This window comes from Dendrobium catenatum, unplaced genomic scaffold, assembly GCF_001605985.2.
Source record: "Dendrobium catenatum unplaced genomic scaffold, ASM160598v2 fragScaff_scaffold_716, whole genome shotgun sequence".
Lineage (NCBI taxonomy): Eukaryota > Viridiplantae > Streptophyta > Magnoliopsida > Asparagales > Orchidaceae > Dendrobium > Dendrobium catenatum.
This window is the reverse complement of record NW_021319178.1, coordinates 6,046,731-6,057,437: the sequence shown is the minus strand read 5'-3', so window position 1 is coordinate 6,057,437 and position 10,707 is coordinate 6,046,731. Positions and strand designations below refer to the sequence as shown.

Here is a 10,707-nt window from a genome sequence, read left to right as displayed (position 1 = left end):
ACCATAATATCCTTACATTATTTATGTGAAAAGGTGCATCGTTAACAAATCCACAAAAGGAAACTCTTAACCGGCAGGAGGACAATACAGTCATTTCATAAATTTGGAGCGTTTACATTGGTTAATGGATTCTTGCTTGCTCACAGGTCCACGTTCGGCCATCGTCGTCAAAGGGTCAGACACCAGAGCGATCCTAAGAAGCCAATATCTCATACATGATACATACACCCAGAGCGTTTATATTCTTTTGTTAATCCCTTCCGTGAATTCTTTCTCTCTGCTCTTTGTTTTCTTCTCTTCAACGACGATTTCAGAATTTCCCATTTCTTCTTTGATTTCTAGAATTTTATGAACCTTTTGTCATTTAATTCGATTATGCTCCATTTCTTTTTTTAATTTTTTATGTTCTGGCGAGTCTTTTCCCCAAATCTTCCGTTTTCCTGATGTGCTGCGGCGAATTAGAAAGGCGGAGCCTTAGGTACCTTCTGTAGGTAAAATTTGGCGACTTTAGGGTTCTCTTCATCACTTTGTACCTGTAGATATCCTCTCGCAATTTTGTTCGGTCTTGGCGGGAGCTTGGATGCTGTCCACGGCGAATCAAGGAATCCAGCCTATGGCTGCGGTGGATCCCAATTCCATGGAGGTAACTCAATCGATTTTGATTCAACTTAGTTTAATTTTCTCTTTGGGAATCCCTGGAAATTTACTCTCTGCAACCTTTGAGGTTGACTTTCTGAGATGTATTGGTTTATTATATAAGGTATGATGAATGTATGATACCTGTACTATGGTTAACTGTTATCATTAATTAGCATAATTTGACTTAAAGGGGCTGGTGGTTGCTCTTAGTGGGCATGCGCCATCTAGATCGAGCAAACATATTGAGACTGTTACTGATTTAACATATATATTGTCGGCTTGGCATTTGTTTATTCGTGGGCCTATTTGTCCGTCGTGACCTGTATGTTACGTTTCTGGCGAGGTTTCTCCTGTATACCTCTTTAACTAGGGTTTTATCATGGATAAGATGAGTGACTATAATAACTTAACCTTTCTTATATTTCTGGAGTTCTGAATATTGGACATGCTTTCTGATTTGCACCGTAGGTGCTTGCAAAAGTTTAAATTATGGTCCAGGAAGATCTTGGTGATAGGATTCTCTATAAATTCATTGATAGGAACTTGTAAATTTAGAAACTAATATAAGTTTTAATATTTTCTAGAAGCTTCCAAAGTTTGTATCACAAAGCCAAAATATCAACAAAGAAAGGATAGGGTAGGGCATGGTTTGCAAATTACTAAAATGGAGGATTCAAATATAAAATTTCTGTTCAAAACTTGAGGATAAGAGGAGGGGTTGTTTTTTTTTTTAATTGGAAGGGGATCATGTCTTAAAGATCAAAGGTTAAATTCTAGGGAATATTCTAGCTTCCACAAAAAAAAAAAAAAGAGGAGGGGATAAGCAATTCTTCTGAAAAGGAGGGTGCGTACGCCATGAAAACCAAATTGCTTGTGCTAGAAAATAACAATTTGATGAAATCACAAGTAGACCAATGCTATTAGGATCCAATAATTTTAATGAAATTGCAATTTGACTATTTCTGTCGTATGAATGAGTATTGGAAACAAATAAATATTTGAAAACCAAATTGCATATGCTAGAAAATAAAATGTTAAATTGGATGTGTGGTAATAATAAATATACAGTGAAAAATCATCAGAGAGATGGAGGAGATGAGTAGCTGTTTGTTTGCCCATATTCAATGGATGATAGAAGTTGCATAAGAAGTGGATAGATAGAGTGCTTGAAAGGATTAGGAAAAGTTGTTATATCAAAGCTAATATTTTTAGAAGTCGGGAATAAAAGACTTAGATAAAAAAGTGTTTTAATTTTATTGAGCCCTCAATAATTACTACATAACATGACAAAATAAATAAAGCTCCTGATCGTGGCCGTCGATCTTCCGGTGTCTCCGATGGAACACATGTCGAAATTGCTGACGATGTCCTCATCAGGATCATACTGAGACGAATATTGAGCAAAATTTAGTAAAAGTGCAAAAATGGTTGGGTAGTGTAGCTGTTTCAGTAGAATTATTTGATGCTTTGATTTTCCATTGTGGAGATAAATTTAATAGTGATATGAGGCTAACAAGAAAACTGATATGGTGGTAAATGAGATAATGGTCAAGGAATGATAAACTTATATTATATATTGAGAATCTTGTTGCACGAATGCACTATCCTTAAGTTTTTAGATGAGCCATCTTCATGTAGTCTTGACATTAGACCAATAACATAGAATAACTATACCTTTAGATTTTCTGTTGAGATAGAATGAAGAACTGAAAAATGTTGGGGCAAGTTTTATTCTTTATCAATATTCCTACTTTAGGTTCGTAAAAGAGAATAAAGCAATGATTGTATTTTTTTAAAGATTGAAACCTGTCGGGTAGCATTTCTTACTTCAAGGAAATAATAGAAATTTGTTTATCAACTTTATTTTGAGAGAGTGATTGTAATTATGGAATATGGGACGTGTGACTAATATGCTTTATCAGTGATTGTGGAATATGCATGATTAGTTGAAGGCAACAACATGAACGAGTAGTGCATTTTAATTTCAACATTTATGACATCTTTTTATGTTTATATCTTATCGATGTTCTTTTTTTAATTTTATATTTACGGGCTGTTGTTACTCTTACTTATGCTAAGTCTCATTTCATCATTGGTACTGATTTGAAATGCCTTGTATACTTTCTAGAGGTCACTTGTTCAAAAACTTGATTCTAGTGTTAATAGTGCTTGTTTTACATGGTATTTTCATTCTAGGATAATTTCCTTCAAATATTTGTGTTGTATTCTATTAATATATTGACACTTTTCACCATCTTTTATCAGGAACGTTCTAGAGATGATGTGAGTCAAGGACATGCACCTGTAATTGCAGGTCATTATTCTTGGCCTGCATCAGCTGCGCCGGTGGCAGTCTCATGGAATTATGGGGTAAATAGTGGTCCTCTTGAAAATGCAACAACATCAACTTCTGTTCACAATTATGATCCACTGAGGGATTCAACTGCTTCTGAAGGTGCTCAGGTTGCAATGAATTCTTTGCCCCAAACATCTGCTTCATCTAATCTTGCTGCAACAAATGGAAGTCAAAGTTATGCTGGTTATGTACAACACTCAAGTTCTACCTATGCTTATGGGTATGGCAACATGCAATATCAAAGTAACTACTATGGTAACCCACATCAGGCAAGCTATACCTCTTATCAACAAGCGGGTACAAGTCAGAATTCAGGTGCTTCTTATCAGCCTCCTAGCTCATTTCAGAATACAGGCTCTTATGCAACTCCTACAAGTTATTCTGGCGCTTATTTTGCTAGTGATCATCAGACGACGGCAGGATACCCAACCAGTGGCTATTTTGACCAGAACAACTATTGGAATGATGGAAGTGGTGGTGGTTATTCACTTCAATATGCAAATTATCCATCCTCAGGTGCAAATTCGACCCCTTCAACTAGCAATGTAGCAACAAGTGCATATCCTTATCAACAGGAGTGTTATCAGTGGTCAACAAATTATGGTGCATCTGTACCAAATGTTAATTACACTCCTGCATCAGGAAGCGCGGTAGCTGGCATTGCTCCAACAACGACATATCCTGTTCAAAGTGCAAACGCTGGTTCTTTGTATGCAAGCAACCAACCACCACCTCCCGGCACCACATCTTGGAGAGGAGATCTGGGGCCTTCTACTTTGCCTTCTCCACAGGTTTGTTCTTGTTTAAAATCATTCTACAAAAGATTGCTTTCCAACTAGTCGATGATTTTTTTTTATTTTTTTGGTGTGGAGTTAATCTTTTGGAAGGACTTTTTGAAATTTAAAGTCTTATAATTTTATTCTGCTTATCAATTTTGATCTTCTTAAACATTTATCCTTTCCTTCAAAAATAATATTTTATCCATTCTTGAATCCAACTGTGATACTTCTTCTCAAATTAGATCTATTCTAAACTTCAAATATCACCAACCTTGGCAAAGAATAATTGATTATCATTCTCTTTAGAGGCGGTGCCTATTCAAAGTTGAGTGACCTGTCCTCAACTTGAAAAGAAAAAAAAAAATGGCTTACTTAGGTTCTAGTTGAGTCGAAAATAATTGATTTAGTTTATTTGAGCCGAGTCTCCTAAATTTAAAAATATTATGTAACTTTTTAAATTATATATAGACACACACACAAACGCATTTTTAGTTGAATCAAATTAATTTTGAACATTCCATCCTTGAGTCAAAACAATTCAATTTTTATTTCGAATCAGTTAAAATTTGAGCTATTATTGAACGAGTTTTAAGTTTCCAAAATAATTCAATTGTTTAATAACCATTTCAACATAAAGAAATGGAAAATGAGTATTTCAAAAGCTGATGCTCAATAATTTGGATAAAGTTTATGTTGATGATGATGAGGAATAAACATTTTGTTGTATTTTTTTAAATATTGGAATGTCTGGTTTCTGTAGTGTGGATAAAAAGAGCTGAACAACACTACAATGGGCTATTATACATTGAGAAACTTATACTTTTCTTGTGCATGTGGGCAATTTATTAAGTAATTAAGTAGCACTCCAACTTTTTTTTAAATATCATATGCAATTTATAGATCTCCTCCCAATGTTGTACTTGTTTACAAAAACGTAGAATATTTGTCTTGATAAATAATTATCTTAGTATTAAGATTGTGTTTAATACGTTTTGGTTTCAGTAGCCTTGTCGTTAATGTATGACATTTGCATGGTGGACTAGGGAGCTAAAATATGTTGGATCCTTGGGAATGGTAAAATCATTTACCATTAAGAATCATTAAAAAGTGATCGCACTTTGATAGGAATCTGATATCCTCACAGCAAAAACATCAATACCATAGGAAAACACTGTAGAAATCAGCAAGAAAGGAAGAGACTATGGGCTAATTATCTTTGATAAAGGCACAACAAACTAAGATACAGATAGATCAACTCTCCACAAACCTTAGGCACCGATAGGAACAAATCTAAAGAAAAACTACAACAAACTCAATCACATAATGAAAACTAAACAATCTAATTAGCCCTATATAGGCCTCCTTAATTCCCTCCAAAATCTCAATTCAAAACAACTCCTTTTCTTAAATAAATCTTTCCTAATTCCCTTTCAAATCTAAATTCAAATCAGTCACATTTTTTTAAATAAATCTTTCCTAATTCCCTCATAAATTTGAATTCAAATTAGTCCCCCTTTCCCTAAATAAACTTTCCTTCTCCCAATTTTGGTTTCCTATGGTAAGTAATTAAAGGTAGATTTATTCCTCTTTGGATCCCCCTCTTTCCTTTCCCGACATCCCTGCTAGTGGGGCCCACAGGCTCCGCCGACCCATTAATACTCCTCTCCCAAACAGCCACATTTCCCTCAATGTGGAACGAATGAAATTGCTGCTGAATCATATGGTACGATTCCCATGTTGTTATAGTCAGATAGATCCTTTCATTCGATCAACACTTCTCTCGCTCCTCTTGTTGTTGAGCGGACTTCTTTCACTTCCCTTGGCTCCGGGATTACCTCCATTTCTCTGTCAAGGTCATCGACAGCGTCGTTGATGAACTATGGTCGTCAATAAGTTTCCTCAAATGGTTCTCATAGAACACCAGGTTATGGTGGAAGTAGGGGGTAGCTGCAAACAATTCATCACAGCTCCATTCCTCTCCACCACTCCATAAAGCCCATAATATCGTGAAAATAACTTTTTATTTCTTCTTTGATCTAAGGTCTTATATCTGAGGGGTTAAATCTTCAAATACACTTTACCACCCACATTTGACTGCATGTTGAAAGACTTCAACCTCTCCTTTATAGTTTCCGTTGAAACTCCACTACTGTTGCCTCCATCACTTCCCCTAGGAACAACACCACCATACAAACTTTGGCCTTGAATAGAAAGAGATCGCAGAATCTTTGCCCAAGCTACCCGTTTGTATTGATTTGCATTTTGATGTACAGTTCTTCTGTGCCTCTGAACCCAATCATTACCCAATTAATCCTTTGCCTCTGATCTTGGAACAGGTCTAACCATGTAGTGGATGTTAGTCATACTGAATAGATAAGCCAACGTAGGATGCTTATATTGCTTAGACTTATCGTCTAGGTTACTTTGAAGAGCTTGTATAATTCACATTGTAATAGTTGTTATTTGAGAAGTTGAATCTTCTCCCACCTTTTTAAACTCCTGAAAAAAATTGCGTCAAAGTTGACTGATGATCAAATAAAAACTTTGCAGTTAATCACATAGCTAGTTAAAGGATGCACAATTCCATCCATCACGCCTGCTTTTATTGCATCTTCTTCCACCGCTTCCTTTAAATGACCAAAAGTTTCTTGAGCAGTCTGGGCTAAGCGCCTTGAAAGATTATGAGCAGTATCCCTCATCTTAGAACAAGTTTTTCCTTCAAATGTTCTTTCAATCTCAGAATGAAGCTCATGCATTATTTCATGCATGTCTAGAAGCACAAACAACTTCTCTGGTAGCCCCTTGCTTTTTGCTATAACATCCCCAAAACTAAAAAGCATTAACACATTGTCTGCTGTTACTTCAACAAAGCAGCGATCCTTAAACATTGATACCATTAAAAATTTGATCACATATTTTTCTCTGCAGCAAATAGGAGTTTCATAACAATCCTCATATAGTGAATCCAATTTCGAATTTTGGACTCTAGAATCTCCCATGGCATCTTCTGTACGTCTTCTTTACTGAGCTTTTCCACTCCACCTTGAATTGCCCTCACCATGTTTTTAATAGAAACCCTGGGTTTGGACTACTAGGACCCCCCCTGATCCTCACCTTCCTCCCTCCCACGAATTCCATAGTCAATGCCTTCCCGTTCACCTTGGTCTCGCCCAGGGTCTGCAACCACTTTATGCCTAAAATTACATATGGGCTCCCTAACTCCAAGGGAAGGAAATCCTACCTCACCTCAATTTCCTATAGTGTCACCATTAGCCTTAGACAGATGCCTCTACTCTTCTCCACCTTCCCTGTTCCCATCATCACCCCAAAACAACCCGTGTTGGCCAGCTTTAGCCCCAACCGGTCCACCACTGTACACTAGAACTACCACTGATTCTCCTCCTATACGTCCCTTCACCTTTATGGTGTGATTTTAGATAAAACTCATCTCTAAGTTTAGGGACCTCCGCCACATTTAGGTGCAAATGCTCGTCCTCAACCACCTCCTCCGCTAGAGTCTCCTCATCACAGACTGTAAGCACCTGCAGCGAACGGTCCTTACAGTGGTGGCCCAGTGCAAACTTCTAATCACAATGGAAACACAGTCCCCTAGCCCTCTTCTCCTGAACCTCTGCTTCAATCAACCGCTTGAAATTTCTCCCAGGCCGTGCTCTCAATCCCCTATCCTTGAGTATTTCTCTCTGATTTGGCATTGGTTGTACCTTTGGTGCCAAAAAAGTAGCCATCCGGTATGAAGTTCCCGAACTGTTTCCCTTGTTGCTTCTCTCAAATGAGTTTTTGTCCTTCATCATCTAGGCTAGCTCCATAGTCCATAGTTTCCCCCAACCCTCGTGGCCTCAATAATCAGACAACGACCTTGATCTATGGCTCGAGCCTCTTCATGAAATTCCCTTCAAGTACTATCTCAGATAACCTCTCCAATCGGCTTGAAAGGTACTCGAACCTCTCTTGATAATCCATCATTGTTCCTTCCTGAATTAGAGTAAAGAACTTCTCATAGAAGTGTCCTTCCTGATTGGGTCGGAAAAATTATAATAGACAATCTTTGAACTCCTTCCATGATTGGATTGGATCTCTCATGTTTCTCCATTGATATCAAGACAAGGCCTTCCCCTCCAAGTATAAAGCTGCCACCGTGAGTCTCTCCTTCTCCATCAGTCCTTTCATCTCAAAGTATCTCTCTACCTTATAGATCTGCCCATGAGCATCTTCCCCTAAAAAACGGGCATCTTCAGCTTTCTCACTCTTGGATTCCCTTCGTCCCAACTTCATCTTCCACCTTCGGCTCCTCCCATCTAGCGATTGTTGTGTATCTCTCCATTATTCTTTCCCACCCCTTCTCCTTTCATAGATATCCTATTCCTTCAAATCAGCCCTCCTCGTTTCTTCCTCTCAATTTTTTCTCATGCCATATCAGTTCAAGAGGTGACATATTTTTCCTATTGCTCAAGATTTCTACCACTCGATCATCCCCCATTGTGTCGATATTGAGGTTACCCCACTTCCTTGGCCACCCATCGGTGCTCTCGTCTCTGATGTTGCCGGTTGGGTGTGAAGCACTAAAATTTTCTTCATCATGTCTTCTAGTTTAGAAAACATTCATTCCATGGATGAAAACACTCCTCAATTTCATATTTGAGTTGGCCAATTTATCATTCTAGTTTCTCTTCCAAAGCATCCACTTTCTTTGTCGCCATAGGTCCCAAATCACGTTTTGATACAAATCTGATTGGAATCCCGATCTCTTCACAACAAAAATAGCAATATCAAAGGATAACTTAGCACAAATCAACAAGAAAGGGAGAGATTATGAGCTAATTCTCTGTGATAAATGCACAACAAACCAAGATATTGGTTGATCTACTATTCGAGAGGTAGATCGGTTCTCCACAAATCCTAGGCGCGGCTAGGAACAACTCCAAAGAAAACTACAATAAACGCAATCACATAATGAAAATTAAACAACCTAATTAGCTCTATATAAGCCTCCCTAATTCCCTCCCAAATCTCAATTCAAAATGGCCTCCTTTCTTTAAATAAATCTTTCCTAATTTCCTCCCAAATCTCAATTCAAATCAGCCCCTTTTCTTTAAATAAATCTTTCTTAATTTCCTCCCAAATTTAAATTCAAATCAACCCCCCTTTCCCTAAACAGACTTTCCTAATTCCTTCCCAATTTTTGATTTCCTATGGTAAGTAATTAAATGTGGATTTATTCTCTTTGGACCCCCTCTTTACTTGCTCGCCATCCCTACTAGTCGGGCCTACAGGCCGCTGGTCCATCATGCTTGTAATGCATATTTTACATATCTTTTCAATTTTTACTATGTATTTTATTGTACACCTGTATATGTGATTGCTGAAAAACATTGCAAGCGAAGTTTCCTCATACAAATTTTAAATTAGGTGATAGATTTGAATTAAAAAAAATATAATCTTCTTTAATGGATGTACACCATGTAGCTCATAAAATGACCTTTTATTAACTGATATATTATTTCAAGGATGACTTTGTATATCTTCCTAATTTATATATTAGTGTCATTTTTTCTATTCTGGAAGTTTATAGCGCAGTTCATGCTATATGGGTATTTGGTATCTTATTACCTCGTGTGTTGGAAGTTTATAGCGCAGTTCATGCTATATGGGTATTTGGTGTCTTATTACCTCGTGTGTGTTTATTGGCCTTTTCTCTCAATTTTCATGTTTAATATTGGATACGGACATGCATAGAATTATTTCTCATACTTAAAGGAACTTAAAATGACTCATCTGACTCCAATCTCACCCTGAATTTGAGCGTAGTAAAAAATTCAATGCTATTATCTTTTTGTTTTATGGTTTTAAGAATAGTAAACTCTAAATATTAGTTTTAATGAGAACATGGCCTTGTTTTAAAAAACTACGCACTTTTCTGTTAAGAAATATGAAATGGCAAGTGATTCTCCGATATTCATATCTAATAACACTCTAGTCTGAACTTTTCCAAGTTATCATAAAGAAAAATACGTAGGTTTTTGACATGCTTTTTCAGGTCCCTGGAGTCTTGTCCTTTGTTCTTTCTTTCGAACAACTTTTAATTTTCATAGTAAGTACAAGAAAAAAATTCTCTTAAATTGCATGAAGTTTTATGACCGGAGAAATAAGGCGTGAGAAGTGTATGATTAGTATTTACACTAGTTACTAATTATCATATTTTCTCTATTACCCTATTCATAATGCTATAATTTCTATCTTTGGTTTATATTGTGAACACCTTTTTTTTTTCTTTTATCGTCGTTATGAATTTTTTAGAAGTGCTTGGATGTGTAGGTGTTAAATTGAAATAATCTTTAAACATTGCACAAGTTCTCTTTTTGTTGCTTACATCTAGCATCTTGTTACTGACCTAACAACTGCCGCTTAAATGTCTTTTGCTGTTAATTATTGGTAATGAACTTCCTCAGGTCTATTTAGTCATTCTAGTTAAGCCTCCCCCATACTACAATAACCATTTCTCGTAGAACTGAGTGATTTAAAAACATGAAAAAATCAACTCGTGAGCAATTAGGATTGAGGTATCTTTTCCAATTTCCAAAAAAGGATGCACATTACTTTTGTCTCACGAGATTTCTGCCAAAAGAATCAATTGCAATTTCTCAATAGCAAACAAGATCTTACACGGCCTCTGAAAATGTGTTGTTAGATATTTCATTTTTCCATTGAAAGTGAACTTCAACCATCATCAAAATATTCAGATTATAGTAACTTTCTTGGAACGTGTCGGGGTCCAATAGCAATGATTCTAATTACTTTTTTTTTTCTATTATATTATTTCAGAAACCTAAGGACTCAAGTTATGTAAAATACATGATTTTCACTTTGAAAGAATAATATTACGCTACTATATATATATATGGCTACTCAATAAAG

At 36.5% G+C, this 10,707-nt stretch overlaps 1 protein-coding gene and 1 pseudogene across 6 annotated transcripts in view; one reads left to right on the top strand and one right to left on the bottom strand.

Annotated features, from left to right (window-relative positions):
* Positions 1–131: 131 nt before the first annotated feature.
* Positions 132–10,707, top strand: part of LOC110109617 (SAC3 family protein A) — a 43,842-nt gene continuing 33,266 nt past the window's right edge. For 2 of the 6 annotated variants that reach the window (XM_020840779.2, XM_020840778.2), the window contains exons 1-2: positions 132–643; positions 2,905–3,786. In XM_020840779.2, the coding sequence (XP_020696438.1) occupies positions 581–643; positions 2,905–3,786 (945 nt within the window). In that variant the 5' untranslated portion in view covers positions 132–580. Of the gene's footprint in view, positions 644–2,904; positions 3,787–10,707 lie in introns of those variants that run through there. The other 4 variants (XM_020840781.2, XM_020840780.2, XM_020840784.2 and 1 more) reach the window with 4 other exon arrangements.
* LOC110109619 lies at positions 4,501–9,361 on the bottom strand (annotated as a pseudogene).